General features: G+C 41.4%; 1 protein-coding gene across 1 annotated transcript in view; it reads left to right on the forward strand.

The window, feature by feature from the left end:
- Positions 1-1,977: 1,977 nt before the first annotated feature.
- The window catches only part of Tbca (tubulin folding cofactor A), a 62,363-nt gene continuing 46,412 nt past the window's right edge, over positions 1,978-17,928 (forward strand). Inside the window, exon 1 of the mRNA XM_020177886.2 lies at positions 1,978-2,137. Coding sequence (XP_020033475.1) covers positions 2,085-2,137 — 53 coding nt within the window. The 5' untranslated portion in view covers positions 1,978-2,084. The remainder of the gene's footprint in view (positions 2,138-17,928) is intronic.

The raw sequence follows: 17,928 nt of genomic DNA on the forward strand, positions 1-17,928 counted from the left end.
AGTGTGGGCCATTTGACTTTTATGAGTCCACTTCTAACAAGGGGGAACGGAATCTTACAGTCCAGGGCAATTCTTGTTCCTGTGTACGTAGATGCCTATGTTAGCAATAGCAATGCCTACTCTGTAAAGAGGGCACAGGAGGAAATAGGCTAGCAGGGAGGTTAGGTGTCAGTGTTGAGTTGCTATTAAAGTATGGAACCCCAAATGTAAACCAGTTTGCCTGACTAGGAAGCCTAAGCTTCTGTGTGTTACACACATTTTTGTAAGTTGAATATTTAAGATGCACTAGCAATGGTGATTATTTGAAACAGTCCTAAAGACATTTCCTTGGTAAGTTACACTGTATTTTTGTAGGGATTTAAGGTAAAGAGCGTTGGGTAGCAGTCAGTCATGAGTGATGAGGCCACGCAAAGGAAACCTAAAATGGAAGAATTTTCAAGGTCTTTGAGAGAACACTTGAGAACCCCTGTTAGGATCAAAATAGTCCACCAAGGTCATGGGATGTCACAGGTGTTTTTTGAGTCACCCCAACTCAGTTCCTGAAACAATAAATATTTATTTAACAAAACAAAGACCCAAGCCTGTAAACCATATCCTAGGGGTCATGTGGACCCAATAATAGTTTGTAAATCTGTAGGACTACTGTAGCCTGGGACCTTAACAAGAACTTTAGCTTCCTGGGCTGATCCTGGGGAAGTTCTTAACCCTCCCTCTCAACAAAAACTGGTGCCAGAGTAAAAATTATTATTCTCGCTCTCTTTCTAGAGATGACATGCTTTTAGTATATTGAAAGTGTATTCATTTCCTAATAAACTTTATTGTCACTGTCACTATATTTCTGAGTCTTGCCTGAATTCTCCCACTGGAGGCAAGGATGAGACAGCTGTGCTGACTTTCTGGTACAAAGAATTTATTTATTTATTTATTTTGCTGGGTGCATGTTATTTCATTAAACAAACACCACAGTAGCTGTAATCCTAGCTACTAAGGAGGCAGAGATCAAGAGGATGGTGGTTCGAAGCCAGCTTGGGCAAATGGTTTGCCAGATCCTATCTTGAAAAAACTCATCACAAAACAGGGCTGGTGGAATGGCTCAAGGTATAGGCCCTGAGTTCAAACTCTAGCACTGCAAAACAAACATCACTTTGCCCCGCTTGACACCAAATAATGAAACTGAAAATAGTCTTAATACGGATTTTAGGTCCCCTGTTCCTTAAGTAGATAATCCTGGAAAGCAATATTCCACCACACTGTCAACGGGTGGCTGGGTACTCCTCAGTTCCTGGATGCACAGTCCAAGGTTAGGATGCTGCACCCGGTGCAGCGAAAGAACCACAAAGAATAAGAAGAGTGGAGTGATATATCAGCAAAGCAAAAGTGCGCCTCAAGGTGTGAAGTGAGCAGTTGGGTAAGGACCAGTTGGGTGGCAGCTGGGAGAGGGTCCTTTTGGTCCTTTCTCATATGGTTCGAGCAGTGACTGTCCAGGTGTGGAAAGACATACCCTGTGCATTTGATCCTCTTTGCCCTTCCAAGTTTGGGGCCGCCAGCGGAAAGTCATACAGGAGTCATTAGGCCCTCAAGTCCCTAAGCTTGACCCTAATATGGGGAGTATGCTCCCTAAGAAGGACAGAGAGGCATTATCGTTAATTGTTTCAGAGTGTGGGCCATCTGGGGTTTCAGAATGCAATCTTACAGCCAGGGGCGTTCTCCTCCCTGCTTAAGCCTACCTAGCTGCCCAAGGTGACAAAACCAATCACTAGGATACAGACTGAAGTTTCTCAAAAGGCCCAGGCCATGGGACGGGAGAAAAGTGTAACTTGTGTCCAAACCAAGAGTGTCATGCAAGCACGAGAAGGGTAGGTTCCGTGTGTGTGTGGAAGAAACCTGGGCGGCGACTGAGCAAGAGGCAACCAGCTGCACCTGCAGGGGATCCCAAGCGCCCCGCCCGCGTCCCTGGGGAAGGGCGGGGCCGCGAGGCTGCGCATGCGCGCGGGCGGCAGCTACGCGCACTTAACCGCCTCTGCCGGCCGCCACCCCGCACGGTTCCTCGGCTCTCGCCCCTCCTTCTTCGCGCTCCCGGGACCATGGCTGATCCTCGCGTGAGGCAGATCAAGATCAAGACCGGCGTGGTGAAGCGGTAAGGAATTCGCGCGTCCGTGTCCCTCGCCTCTGGGCGGCCGGGAGGCCAGAGGGGTGCAGGCCCGGGCCGGGCGCGGGGCCCCAGGCCTCGCGGGTGCGCAGACGGCGGGGACCGAGTGGGGCTAGAACGAGGGCGCGATGCCGGGCCCACGCGCGGCTCAGTCTTCCCCTGTCGTATCCCCCCTACTCCCGGGAAGGGCGCCCCAATTGCGGCTGGGGGCTGCGCGCCGCGGTCGGGAGGTGCAGGGCGGCGGCCTGGAGTGGGCCTAGGCCCCAACCTCGGGGTGCGCGCGCCCGCTGAACTTGACCATGGGGCAGGCGGAGTCCCTGGTTAACCTGTCCTCAGGCGCGCTGGAAAGTAGGTTCTGAGGTTCGGGGGTCGCCGAGAGCCCCGGCCTCATCCAAAAGGGGCCACGGCGGTGCCCTGTGATCTCCTAACATGGCTGGTGGGATTCCGACTTTTGAGAACTGGGGCGTGAACTCACTTCGAGCACACTCAGCAAACTCGTGTGGCCTCCCTGACTCTGGGCTGCGCTCATCCAAGCTGTGGGGTGCTAGTTGGATCATTGCCATGGGTGGTACAGCTCTGTAATTTGCTCTAATTCCTGACTGCTGGAATAGATACTTGTGCTCGCTAGAACTTTATTGTTCCGACCTGAGAAGACCAAACTGGGATGGAGATCACAGAAAGAGCCTTCTGGCCAAGCAGGTTCTTTTGCGGTGGAAATGTCTGATCTTAGCCGCCTGCTTCTTACTGGTGGCCCACCTTTCCTCCTTTCATTGGTATTTCCATCAGTGGAAGGACTTTTAAATACTGCCTCTGGAAAACACTACATTGCACTGTCTCTGTTACTTTATTTGTAGCATGAAACGCTACAAATGTAGTTGTTGCAAGAAACGCTTGCTGTGCTGTCTAATGAAGTATGATGCAGACAGCCAATGACCAATAAATATTACCTAATAGTATTATATAAACGTTTTAGAGATAAGAAATAGGTTTTTGTTGTTGTTGTTGTTCGTACCGGGATTTGAACTCAGGGCCTGGTGCTTGGTGCTCTACCACTTGAACTACACCCCCAGCCTGAGAAACAGGTTTAATAATGTTAAAAAGTATTCAACTTGTCTAAGATTACAGTGCAAGTTAGTAGCAGAGTAAGGAAATGAAACATTGTTTCCTATTTATGACTTTCTAACTTTATGGTCTCTAATAAAGACTATTAACATTTGTAATGGAGGGGATTTGAGATATATAACTGAAAATATAAATAAGAAATATAAATAATCCACACTGTCACTCAGTCCAGTCTGTTGTCTTTACTTATGTTGTTTTAGTCAGTATATTGTCTATTTGGCAGAAGTACCAGGGTATGTTGGAGAATGCGTTAGATTAAAAATCATGAGAAATGGCCTGCAATGGTGGATTCCTATTAATTACCTATATGACCTTGACATTTCTCATCCTAATATAGGGCAAGAGGTGTGGCTCAAGTGGTAGAGCGCCTGCCTCTCAAGCATACACAAAGCCCTGTGTTCAAACCCCAGAATCACAAAAAGGGGGTGGGGGAAAGGAAGAACCTCATCCTAATCTATACTGTTTTATAAAATTATTCAGTTTGAGTAGTTATATGCTTAAAATACACTCTAGAGAAAACTCATTTAGATAATTATGAACTGTTTTAGGCTTTCATAAATTCTCAAAACTGAATTGCTTGGAAATAGTTTTGTTTTCAGTTTGTTTTCAATAATAGAACATTATCAATCTTTAATTTTGACATACTTAATAATTAACAGCATCTTTATGAAACGTTTCATAATTTACCATAATCTCAAATTACTTATAAATTAATGAGAATGTCTGATACATTTCTTCTGTGACTTTTCTGTTGACACTTTGGTAGTTTCCCCATACATTGGTATAAAATAGGACATATTTGTAAGCCTAAAATTTCTGTTTTAGCTATTTATCACTTGTAGTTTGCCTTGGTATCTGTCTAAACCCATGAGTATTATTACTCTTTTATTTCTTCCTGAAAATTGTTTTACTATGGCTCTTTCCATCTGCTTTAGTATCTTTTTGTGGTACTGGGGTTTGAACTCAGGGCCTCACACTTGCTAGGCAGGTTCTCTACCACTTGAGTCACTCTACCAGCCCTATTTTGTGTTGGGTTTTTTCGAGATAGTCTCTCCAGCTATTCTCCGGACTGACTTTGAACCGCAATTCTCCTGATGTGTGCCTGCAGAGTAGTTAGAATTACAGTCATGAGCTACTGGTGCCTAGCAGTATCTTATTTTTAAAAATCTACATTTTACCTCACTGAAGCGGGGGGGGGGGGGGATAGGCAGATATGATAACATTAACAATGGTTGGGGCTGAATGATCATGGGGCTTCATTATATCCTTCTATATATGTTTAAAGTTTATTTAAAAAGGGCTAAAAGGTATGTTGTTTTTCTTTTCTAGATTTAGTTTCAAAAACTTCTTGAGTAGTTTCATGGTTCAGATCTGTTTTTGTGAAAGGGATTCTGCTTAGTAGTTTTTAAAAGTAGTGTCCAAAAGCCAGCTTCTGTTCTCAATGCCCTTTTTCTAGTCAAATACTCATTTGTCAGCCCCAGTTTTCTTCAGAAGTCACAGCTTTTATTTGCCTTCTCTCCAGAAGTTGAGAGCCACTAGAAATTATATTCTAGGTTTTTGTCCTAGAGTTCAATTTGGGTAGGCTGTACTAGGGAGAGTAGATTATTAGTTTAGGATCTAATCAGATCTGCTAGGACACTGTTGGGGAGTCACAAGTTCCTGGTTGTGGATTTTAGGAAGAAATCTGGCCAGGCAGGTTAGATGTTAGGGGAGTATGAAAACAGGCAGTGGATAGTGGTATTCGGGGTCAGAGAGATGGAGTTGTCACGGCATGCTGTCAAAGTGGAGGTGGCCCATACTAGAAAGGGAAGTAGAAGTAAGTTTGGGGGCAGTACTGTAGGTAAAGGAGAGAAACTTTGTGACCTTATACAGGAACAGGAGAAGGATCTGACCTTTGCAAGCTTGTTTTGAGAGAGTGGTTAGATCTCCTAAGAACAAGAAAAGAGTCTGCTTACCAGGACTGGCTTATAAGCGGAGAGCTGGATAACAATGAGGCCAACTTGGTGCTGAGCCTCTGACCAGGGGCTCCTTAAATATCCTTTCCCAGCAATACTTTGAGTGCTAATTCTGACTGTGACACTAGAGAGAGACGTGTACTAGCGGCTGAGCGGGGAATTATACTGTTTCTTTGAACAGAATCCTTTGATAACATATAACTCATTGGTACAGATTAGAGTATCCCTATAGGGAAAATCTGAAATTGAAAATGCTCCTGTTACTGGAGAGTCTAGGTATATACCTCATGAGAAAAAAAATACGAAAATATAGTAAAAGTAATAGTTAAGTTTATAAGGAATACACTTTCAAGTGGACTGAAAGCAGGTCATCTCTAGAGTAAGGACAGTATCAGCATTTGGAGATAGAATTTTTCTTGAGGAATTCTCAGCCCCAGGTCCATTTGACCCACCTAGGAGGGGCTCCTGGGCATAGGTCTTTGTCTTGGTAGGTTAAAGAGTTACCTGTGTGAAACTCCCAGCTCCAGGCGTAGCAGAGGTTTAAAGTGTGGTTTACTCTTGAGTAAAGCAAAGATTAAGCTTTAGGTGAGTGGCTGACTCCAAAGTATCCTGTGATACCCCTGGCATGATGGGTTACTCTGCTCTTGACAGACACTGATCACCTGTGAATTTGGGAAGTTTAATTACAGTGATTTTTTTTCCTCCTCTGTGGCCACGACTTAATGTCTAATTGCTGCCTAACACTTAGAAACCCCAAACTTTTAGAGTACTGACATGACATTCAAAAATGGCATTCAGACTGTGGAGTATTCTGGATTCTTGGGTTAGGGATGTTCAACTTTCTATGCAAATATTCCAAAATCTTGAACAAACATTTAGGGTCCCAGACATTTCAATAAAGGGCACTAACCCTGTATAGATAGTAGCTGATAGGCTTGGGTCTGGCCAGCTCATGCGCTCCCTTCAGTTAGGACCTTAGCTGATCCGGCAAATAATACTCCAGTGCTGAACTGTGGAAATCCCTATTTCTTATCTTTTGATATCTAGGCATCATCAGTTGCCTCTGTTCACTTGGGACTGAGGGGTTTCCCAGGATGTGAAAACTGGAAAAGTCCCAGGTAAACTGAATGATTGGTCATCTCTTCTGTACCCAGCTAACGTAGCTGTTCTATGTGCGCTGTGAGTTACTTGGAAGCTATTTGTTGACCATATACTTACCTGTAAGTTGTACTCTGGGCCATGCTTAATTTAAAACTTAAATGTATGGTGTAAATATGAATACTTACCAAAGTATAGCTTTTTTCTATACTAACTTAATGATTTAGAAAATAATTTTCACCGTAGTAGAAGAAAATGTAGAATTGATGTTTCCTTAAGGTTGATGTAGTATTTTAACTAAGTGATTTAGGTCCACCATAAGTTTTCTAGTAGGGTCTGTGTTATATAAAATAAGTTTTTGTCTGTTAACTAGACATACATTTAAGAAATTCTGCAAGGAAAAAAATGCTTGCCTTCACCCATTTAATATAAAAGGTTACTTAATAACTTTTAAAGCCAACTTACTTTCAATAAAGCCTGCTAACCTGGTCCACTGGTGGGATGAATTAATAGATTAATACTTTCTTAAATCTATCTTTTTATAACCATTTTAGATTGGGAATGGCTTAAAAATCCAATGTGAACAAAGAGTGTTAGGGCACTGGAAATAGCACTGACATTGGTCCATAGTTTTCCTCTGATTAAATGAAAGTGACACCAGTAGATTAGAATGAGACTGGGACAATTCACACTGCAATTGTGTTAGTTTAACTTTAACAATCTTTTAACACTCTTGTTTAAATGTAGCTGACATACCATAATTACACATCTACAAGCCTTGATTATAGAATTTTACATCATGAACCTGAGGGAAAATTTTATTGATTTTTTTTTTTTTTTTAATAATAAAGCAAGCACTGTTTCCAAACTGTGGTATCTTCCCAAGTTTTTGCCTACAGTTCTGGTATATAGTTGTGTGATTTATGTATGTATAGCAGGAATTTGAAACATAAGTAAAATCTCCATTAGTCATGATATATTATACTGATAAAGAGTAAAAAATGCAAATGGCACTGATACTTAGGCAGATGGAAAGTGTTCTCTCAGCTTGAACTGTTTGTATACTTCCTGTATTTTAAGTACTGATAGAAGCATGGCAGACAAGATCTGGGAGAGGTTGAAGACATAGTTTTGTAAATTATCCCTGAAAGCTTTGCTAGTTTTACTTTTTCCCCCTGCATACCCTGCACCATACCCTTCTGGTTTGTAAGTTCAGCCAGGATGGCCAACTGCTTTCTTTTGGAATTTCTGTAATGTATCCAGTTTTCCAACTGATGGTCAGAGGCAGTGGTGCTGTGCTGCAGCCACTCAGCTCTTCACTGTATTCTGCCAGTTGTCGGACTGGGCAAGCAGTGCCTTTAGGAGCTACACTGGCAACCATGTGTCTCTTCAAGGTGGAGAAGGAGGAAGCTGAGGCTCTCATGACCATGGTTTTCCCAACACAGAGCCAATTATTCTGCAAGTTGAATATGGAGATAAAACTCTTTTTCCCTGTGTGTGTGTGTGTGTGTGTGTGTGTGTGTACATCTTGTTTGTGTTTTCATGGAATTTTTTGTTTGGTAAGAAATTTTGAAAAGCTATAGTAAGTAAGGTTGGAAAATTATTTTTAAAAAATGGCAGTCCAAAATTCTTAGTCTATAAATGCTTAGATGTGTGATCTTTCTACTCAGCTTCCATTTTCAGTGATGCATTTATAGAATATAATATGATCTGTTATGATGCTGCTGTGTGCCAGAATAGAACTGATTTTTTTTCTTACTAACTTGTTCTAAAGCTTACTGCTTCAAAGATTATTTATGTAGCAGCCTCATTCAGAATCTATATTTTACTGTCTTTGAATCACCTGGTCACAATAAATACTCAATAAGAGTTCTTTGCAATGAACAAATGAATCAGTGAAATTTCCTCTATAAGGATTTTGAACTTGATCATTAAGTAGAGAACCACTGGCTCAATTATTATATTACCACATAATAGTTACTGCAGTTATTCTTGAATTAGGAGTTAAGCAGATAGAATCGCATTACACACGCAACGCTAGGAAAGTTAATCATCCTTTAAAAGCTCCTGTTTTCTTAGCTGGAAAATGGGTTAACAATAGTACCTTTCTCATGTTAGGAAAATTAAGGTAATCTTGCAAAGCACTTAGCCACAATGTCTAGTATGGAGCAAATGTTCAGTATTTTGCCAAGTGCTGTCATTATTAACATTTGTCTTCATATATTTGTAGTGCTGTAACAAAATACCCACAAATAAATCATAGAAATTTCTTTTTCATAGTCGTGGAGGCTGGGAAATCCACGATCAAGGTGCCAACAGGTGTTTGATGAAGGCCTGGTCTCTCATCCCAAGATGGCACCTTGAAGGCTGTGTCTTCACATGTCAGAAGGGCAAAAAGGGGTTCAGTGCTATGTGAAGCTTCTATAAGATCAAGTTCACAAGGGAGGATCCCTCATGATCTAATCAGCTCCCAAAAGACCCCATCTTTAACACTGCATTGTAGATTAAATTTCTTCATGAATTTGGGACTGGGTTTTGTGTGTGTGTGTGTTGTTTTTTTTTTTTTTTTCCCAGCACTGGGATTTGAACTCAGGGCTTCATGCTTGCTAGGCAAACACTCTACCACTAGAGCCACTCTCACCATGAATTCGGGCGGGACACAGACATTTGAGCCATAGCAGCAGCATGGCGGGAGAGACCCTGGGAATTGGTTTGTTTTCTTGGTTCCCCCCCCCCCCCCCCGCCCCAGTGCTGGGGATAAAACCCAGGGTCTGACACACCACCGTGCTCTACAGCTGAGCTACATTCCCTGGTTCGGGCTGGCCTCGCACTTGTGATACTCTTGCCCATGTCTCCAGAGTGCTGGGATTAGGTGCCACTAGCTTTGCTTCCTTTTAAATTTTAATGAAAGTTTGATTTTCATTGCTTATCATATTCACTAATGGCTGTTGAGTAGTTTCCAGGACTGTGTGGTGGCCATATTTCTGTAAAGTGCTGAGGCAGTTGTTCCCTGCTTCCCACACCAGCAGAGTCTTCTCTGTGTGTGTCAGTATCTTGTCTTTTTATAGCACAAAAAAACCTGTATCTGTATTAGCACAAAGAGGCAAAGCCAGTTGCAGTGATTGCACTCCCAGTAAGTTTATTGCAGGGAACGGTGGGTTAGAGAGTTTTGGAGAACCCTCATTCCAAAATCTACAAATATTCACTACAATTATTGGAAGATGTTCCTACAGTTTTAGTGCTAGAATACAGTTATTTCCAAATCCTCTTTAATGTTTTGTTAACTGAGTTTCCTGGGTGTTGAGAACCTTTCACTTGCGCTAAAGAAGTACCTTACTGAGCTATGTGTGGGTTCTAATCCAGAGTTTGTAAAGGGTACTAGAGCAGGAAGGTATCAACTTAGTATCTCACTTCCTGTTCTTCAGCTTGTAAATGATACTAGTGCTATGCTTTTAATGTGGCATTCATTGCCTGAAATGCATCTGTGCTGTGCTGTACTGCGTAGGGTCTGCAAAGACCTGTAAGTCCACTGAAATGTGCTTCAGCTGAGGTTGCAAACACAGTACTGTAGCCTTTAGTTGCCAAACCTAGGACTAAATTCTAAGGATTTTGCATTATGTCAACATTGTGGACATTTCCTTAGGGCTGAGCAGCTCTCATCTTCTCAGAGGCCACAGGAATGGTATCTAATATAGTGCTTTCAGAAAATAGGCGCACAATTGATATTTATCAACTGAGTCAAGAATTGGAGGAAACCATAGCTACTCAAGAGGCAGAGATTGGGAGGATTGCAGTTTGAGGCCAGCCTGCAAAAAGTTAATTAGACTCCCTCTCAACAAACAAGCCAGGCATTGTGGTACGCAGCTATAATCCCAGCTACATGGGAGGCATAGGGAGAAGTATCACAATCCTGGGCATAAAACAGGAAACCGTGTCTGAAAAACAACTAAAGCAGGCTATGCATGGTGGCTCATGCCTGTAATTCCAGGTATGCAGGAAGCAGAGATCAGGATGGATGTGGTCCAAGGCCAGCCCTGGCAAAAAGTTTGAGAGGCCCCATCTCAACAAATACCTTGGGATTATAGGTATGTGTCTGTAATTCCAGCTAGGTGGGAAGCTGAAGGTAGAAGAATCTGATCCAGGCAAAAATGCAAGTCTCTAAAAAATAACCTAAAGCTAAAAAGGGCAGTGGAGTGACTTCCTAGTAAGTGCACACCACAGTGGGCTACACCCCCCCCCACCCCCCCCCCCCCCGTCCCTGGGGAAAAAAAAAGGAAACTTGAAAAGAATTCATGAGGGAAACAGCTCAAGGGTCTAGAAGTAAATAACTAAAAGTGAGAGACTTAGAAATGGAGAAAGAAAAACAGCTTTAGTAACAACCCTCATGTAATTAGACATTTTCCAGGATAGTGTTTTAGAGCTATAAAAGATACAAATGCATTATCTATAACTTACTTAAAAGTTAACAACTTTACAGTATTGTTTCAAACTAAGAATAAACTATTATAGTTTGGGAAATTATTAAAATCCTATTAAAAATGTTTTGTAGTTCTACTGAGAATTAACCAGAACACTCTGCTTCTATTTTAGTAAGGGAGGATGGTATGTATACATACATATATGTTTGTGTTTAAGTTCTTGTTAAGTCACTTGTGTAAGTAGGTTCACCCATTCCAGGTGTTTTAAATTTTATATTTAATTCACCCAATGATTGCACATACTTCCATGATACAGCTGGGTATTTCTATACAAGGATATGATGTAACAATCTGCTCACAGTGACACTTACATTTGTTCTGGGAAGATTCAAAATCTTCTCCACTAGCTGGCTCCTTTGAAATATGTCACTAAATAGGCTGTCTTTTTAACTTATTTTTTAACTGATACAGAAAACATAAAGATTATAGTAAAGGTGTACCAGGTGATGGCTCATTTCATACATGTACATTTCACAATGTTTAAATCAGTCTAAACATACTTATCTCCAGAACATTGATTGATTGCTTGTGGTGCGAACTTTCCAACCCCTTCCCTGCAGCTTTGACATGGACAGAACTTTATTGTCTGGAGTGATCCTACTGTGTGGTGGCACACTGGGATGCTCACTCCCTCCAACTGTGACTCAGTGCCACTATCACCAATTGTTATCCTTACTGCTTCCTAAGCGTAACAATAGTTGGGACATCCTGTAAGTGATACTACAGGGGAACTTTAAGACAGCCAAGGTTTGGTCCCAGTTGTTAAGGAATTTGTAAAGTTATGCAGTGTACTTGCATATAAACATTTATTCCTAGAGCTTCAAGTGTGAATAGACTAGTGTATTATTTCATTCTGAGGTTGATGAATATTTAGGGGTTTTCTTTGGCCCCAGATCGTCATCATCTTCTTTTTTTAATACTAGGATTTGAACTCAGGGCCTTGAGTTTACTTATAGTTATTTTTTTGGATAGGATCTTGCACTTTTTGCCCAGGGCTGGCCTCAGACCATGATCTTCCTACCTACCTATGCCTCCCACCTAGTTGGGATTATGGATGTCTAGGGATTATGGATACACACTACTACGCTTGGCTTACTGGTTTAGATGGAGTCTTGCTAACTTTTTGCCTGGCCTAAAACTATAATCCTCCCAATTGCCACCTTATGAATAGACTCCTCTGTAGCTGAGATTACAGATTTGCACTACAACACCCAGCTCTCCAGTTCTTCACTTTCATAAATGGTTTACAGTGTATATTATACATGGCTCCTGGTGCACATCTGTAACAGGCCAAGGCAGAACTTCCCAGAGAGTGGACCCAGAGTGAATTACAGGTGTGTGTGGAGGTACAGCACTCCCCAGCTGCTCAGACGATCAGATATGGCCAGGAATAGCCGGAAGATATATGCGGAAAGAGTCTTTCACATGAAGAAACGGCGAATTCAGAGGCTTAAAAGAGGAAGCAAGGTTGGTTTGTTTGAGGAGCAGAAAGTAAGAGTGCTACCTTCTCAATGTACCAGAGAACTTTTTTTTTTTTTTTAAGTCATTCCATTCCTTAGAGTTCTGTTCACTAAACTAGTGGTTTTCAAAGTGTGATCCAGGGAGTCCTTGGGACACCCTTTCAAGGGTTCTTCAAGGTAGCAGTCATGTCTACAGTAATGCTAAGAAGATTTTTTTGCCTTTTGCACTTTATTTGCACAGTTGCACAGGTGTGTTTTCAGGGCTTTGTGATGTGGTGTTACAACAGACTGGATGAGAAACAGAACCCAGCCACTTCTGTTCATTTAGGTGAAGATTTGCAAAAAAAAAAAAAAAAAAAGTGAAATATCACCATTTTTCTCACTATTCTGTTTTGAAAAGTATAATTGTTTTTCATAGAATAGGTTATTTTAACATTGTACATTATGTTTTGTTATTTAAGTAAGTTAAATTATTTAGATTCCTAATTTTAAAAATATTTCTAAATTTTCTTTTTAAATTTCTAATACAGCTAGTATTGACAGATATAATTTCCATAAACCAAGCTCCTTAAAGTCTTTAGTAATTTTTAAAAAGACTATAAAGTATTTTGAAATCAAGGCATTTAAGAACCATTGCAGTAGAACAATAAGAAAACTATTATTTTGTAAAAGAACCAACCACAGTACTTTTGTTTTGGGTTATTTTGTTTTTTTTTTTTGGTGGGATTGGTGTTTGAACACATGGCTTTGAGCTAGCAAAGCAGGCACTGTGCTGCTTGAGCCTCCAGTCCATTTTGCTCTGGTTAGTTTTGGAGATGGGGTCTCTCTAACTGTTTGCATGGGCTGACCTTGAACCTCCATCCTCTCTATCTCATCCTCCCAAATAGCTAGGATGACAGGTGGGAGTCACAGGTGCCCAGCAGCCTGAATACTATTGAAAATGTGCTTACCCTGGCTTAGGCCTCAAGATTCTAATTCTGTAAGTCTGATGCAGGATCCTGGAATTTTTATGTTTCTTTAGCCCTTGTGTAGCTCCTCTTTATGTCCTCCACATGCTTTGGGAAGCATTGCATGATTCCGTGACCCCAGGACGTGCAAGGCTGGACGTTCCCAGGGAGCACCCATCCAGTCTGTGATCACAGCATTCATTGTTGCTGAATAACTGCGTGAGAATTGGGTACAATGAAGGTCACATAGTTTGAGAGACCCTATCTCAAAAAAACCTGTCACAAAAAAGGGCTGGTGGAATGGCTCAAAGTTCAGGCCCCAGTACCGCAAAAAAAAGGGGGGGAGGTGAGGGCCCACCCCTGGAATCACATACTTAATAAGCGCCTTCCCATTTCAGTAGAATGATGTCTGTACCTTATGCATCCCAGGTTTTTCACCTGTAGAAAGGGATGCCCATTTCCAGGACTGCATTCAATGGAGGCTGTATGAATGTTAGATTTGAGAACTCTCCTGGCATTGTTGGTTAGGATCAGAGGCCAGCAATACTACTTTTTAAATGATTCTTTTCCTTACTGTTGTGTTAAGTATGGTTTATATCTTAATTTCTTAAATGTGGTATAACATTGCTAGAGAAAGATTGGGTTCTTTATGCATAGCATTTTAATTTCATAAAGCAATACTGTGAGGTTTTGTAGTTGTCTCTGCTGTAGGATTAACCCTTCCTCTTGTGTACTTGTCTGTAGCACCACCACTGCCACAGTCAAGAAGAGCCAGGTGCTTATTTCCATTTGTTTACATTTGCTTCTAGCTATCTCCTTGGGATTAGGAAAAGTATAGGTTTTGACATTTATATTATTCATTAAACTATTACAGCATTTCTAGTAGATTAAATGGAAATGATCCCAGGAGCCAGCCTTCACTTTTGTTTGTAAATAGAATAGTTCTAGTAATTTCCTTTTTTTAAAATTTATCTTTGCAATGCGGTCTCACTATTTTGCCCAGACTGGTCTTGAACTACGGGGCTTAAATGATCCTCCTGCCTTAGCCTCCTGAGTAACTGGGACTACAGGTATGCACCCACTACACCTGGCTAACTTCTTGTATTTTTAATGGGCGATATTGTACATGGTATTTTGTAATGAGTCTGTATCTTCATTGCAAATGTCTTCTAGTGAATTCTGTTTTTTCCTCTTTGCTCTCTACTTGTGTTCTCACCGCAGTATCTACTGTCTTATCCTTCTCTGCTTGCATGTAGCTGTGGTTTTTGAAGGAAACTGCTCAGCTCCAGCTTCAGGTGTGGGCCTCTTAACTGCTGAGGTCACATTCCATTTCCCTGGTCACAGGAGTCCACTGTGCGTAGGCACATGATTTAGGCTGACCCAAGCAGGGTAAACTTCTGCACGTGCTTAGAATTCTGGGACAGAAGTACCTTATCCAGGTAACTGATTGTGGCTTGCGGACTTCTTCTAGCACTAGGACATCTGGCCTTGGGAGTTGTTACTGGTAGCGAAGAGATAAAAAACTTTTGTTGGCATATATTAGTTGTACAAAGGGGCTTCATTGTAGTATCCCCATACATGCATATGTGGTACTTTGATCAAATTTACCCCCTGTTCCTTCCTTCCTTCCTTCATTTTTGCAGTGCTAGGAATTGAACCCAGGGCCTCACACTTGCTAGGCAAGCACTCTCATTGAGCCACACTTTCAGCCCTCCACCCCCACCCCCGCTTTAGAAGTTTTAGGGTTTCATTATGCTACTTTCATACATTGATGTAATGTATTTCCAAATATTCATCCATCTCCCTTTCTCCTCCCTCCTGCTACCTCCCTCGCATAATTCTCAAATTTACATTCATGTTATACATATTAATTAGGCCTAGATTCTGGATATGAGAGAAAACTTGCAATGTTTGGTTCTGAATAAAACAGTTCATCCATTTTCCTACAAACAACATAAGTTCATTTTTTGTGGCTGATTAATACTTCATTGTGTATGTATGTGTGTGACATTTTAAAAGGAAACAGTTGAACTGCTGGAACAACCAACCTTGAAGCCAGGTTTCCTCCTGAATTTTAGTTACACAAACCAAACAAGAAGAAACAACAAAAGACAGTGTTTAAATTCCTTGAATTGAAACTAGGTTACTTGTGGAGTACTAATTAATATATTTCCTCTCATCCCTAATTTATATAGACCCATGTGTGCTATAGGGAGGGGTTGTTTCCTTTGCTGAGCTGGCTAGGGTTTTTCTCCCTCTTCTCTCCTTCCCTCTTCTGTCCTTCCCTCCCTCTTCTGTCCTTCCCTCCCTCATCTGTCCTTCCCTCCCTCGTCTGTCCTCCCCTCCCTCTTCTGTCCTCTCCCCCCTCTTCTGTCCTTTCTCCCCCTCTTCTGTCCTTTCTCCCCCCTTCTCTCCTTTCTCCCCTCTTCTCTCCTTTCTCCCCTCTTCTCTCCCTCCCCCCCTCTTCTCTCCTTCCTCCCCTCTTCTCTCCTGTCCTAGCTCCTGCTACTGCTCCTCCAGCTCCTCCACCCCTTCCTCATCTTCCTCCTTCCACCCCCATAAATTCTGCTATTGCTTTAGGCTTAGGTGTGGCCCCTCAGTTTCCCTCTGGTTCACTGGCTTCTTACACCCGTCCTCCTGTGTATCAGAAGTGGGGGAGAGAACCAAATGCTGATTTTCTTAATTAGCTCAGTGCTGTTCTCTAAGGGGTGACCAAGGAGAAGGTAAGAGGAAAGGCACTCTTGTTTTCAGGGGCTCTGTCTTTGCCTTTGCCCAGTCCCTCAGCTCACTCCTGGGGTACACGAGTCATCACTTCATTGGCAAGGATAGCAATAACACAGAAGGCGTTCATGGCGTCCGAGTGGAATTCAGTAGAAAGAGAATGAATTTACTCTGACATGTCAGGTTCCTTGAGGACAGAAGCAGTTTCTTATTCATGTAATTTAACATATTTTTGCACATTTGAGTAGGTAATATACATATTGCACAAAACTCCAAATGTAAAAACTGATACACAGTGAAACAGTTGTCCTCCCCTGTCTACTGACCACTCAGTTTTCCCTTCATGGAACCAGCCTTCTTATTCTTTGTGTGTGTGTGTATGTATCTTCCCAGAGATACTCTGTATGTGTGGTAGTTACTCTACAGAAACTACTGTTTTGCTCACTGCATTTTAAAAAAATTCACATTTAGACCATATAGAATAACTGTGTTTCTTTGAGTGGCTGTCAAGTTCTATATGGACATACCACATTTTTTGTGTGTGTGGGACTGGGGTTTGAACTCAGTACTTCACACTTGAAAAGCAGGTGCTCCACTACCTGACCCATACTTCCAGTCCATTTTGCTCTGGTTATTTTGAAGGTGGGATTTTGGGAACTATTTGCCCAGGCTGGCCTTGAACCAGCCTCCCAAGTAGCTAGGATTTATAGGTGTGAGCCACTGGCACCTGGTGACATACCAATTTTTTTTAAACAAAAAATTTTGATGAACCTCTATATCATCTCCAGTATTTTGGTGTTTGGGGAAATTTGCAGTGTTTGTTCTCGTCTGAGTGTAGTTTCACAAATGTATGGGTATGTTGTACAAGTACACTTGCTGGCTCAAGGAATGTACTCTCACTGAGTATTGAGAGGGATTGGCAAAGTGCCCTCCAAAGAATTCCAGCTATTTCCAATTCTTTGTGTGTAGTAATGAAATTTGAAGTCAATTATTTGTAATTCTAGTAATGGCTTAGTATAGAATTTCCTTAACATGAAGTTTAATGGCTGTGTAGTCTGGAAAGAAGTAAACTATAGAGCAGTGTCAGAAATGCCCACATATCATAGCTACTTGGAGGCAAAGGCAGGAGGATAGTGGTTGGAGGCCAGCTCAGGCAAAGAGTGTGAGACCGCCTATCTGAAAAACAGACTAAAAGCAAATGGACTTGGGGACATGGCTTGAGTGGTAGAGCACTTGCCTAGCAAACTCAAGGCCCTGAATTCAACCCCCAGAACTCCCCAAAACAAAATTACAAGATTAAAAACAGGTTGGGCATACAGGTATGCTGAACAGTTTACTTCTAAATATGGTCCTAAAAGAATAAAAGATTTTCAAATACAAATTTAAATTTCAGAAATCCAAATGCTTGAAAATATACAGACCTATAATTTCAAACACTATTGCAGAAGTATCCATGCAGGCAAATAGAATAAGAAGCAGCAATAAAAACTTTAAAAGGCCAGTAGCACCTTGCTAATAAGGACTAATAGGTACTTAAACTGATGAGAGTGATTCAGACAACAGTGTATTAACCCCCTGCTGGGTCCTGTTTTAAGCTGTTAATAGACATTAGCCTTTTAAAGAAAGACTAGCACTTTATATTCCTTTTTGACGCTTTTGATGTACTACTGAACTGTTAGAGCCACTTACTATATCTGATTCTTAAAGTCTAGTACATTTTCCAGAATGGTTTTGAGGAGTGCTCAACTGCTATAAAGGTTTAGATTCTATGTGTCTTTAAATTTTTATAATATAACTTGAAATAGTTTTATATTACATTTTGATTGTTGTGGCTAAAATTTTTTGTAGAAGTTATGGGAAGAATAAAAGCAAATATATTTTTTCACTGACAGAATGTTATCTAGTAAGAGTAGTGGTTTGTAGATTTTATTTTTAAAAATTACCTCAATAAGGCCAGATTTTTTTTTCAAAAAATTTTCAGTTGTCATGTATGAAACT

Source organism: Castor canadensis, chromosome 6, assembly GCF_047511655.1.
Source record: "Castor canadensis chromosome 6, mCasCan1.hap1v2, whole genome shotgun sequence".
In the NCBI taxonomy this organism is placed as follows: Eukaryota; Metazoa; Chordata; class Mammalia; order Rodentia; family Castoridae; genus Castor; species Castor canadensis.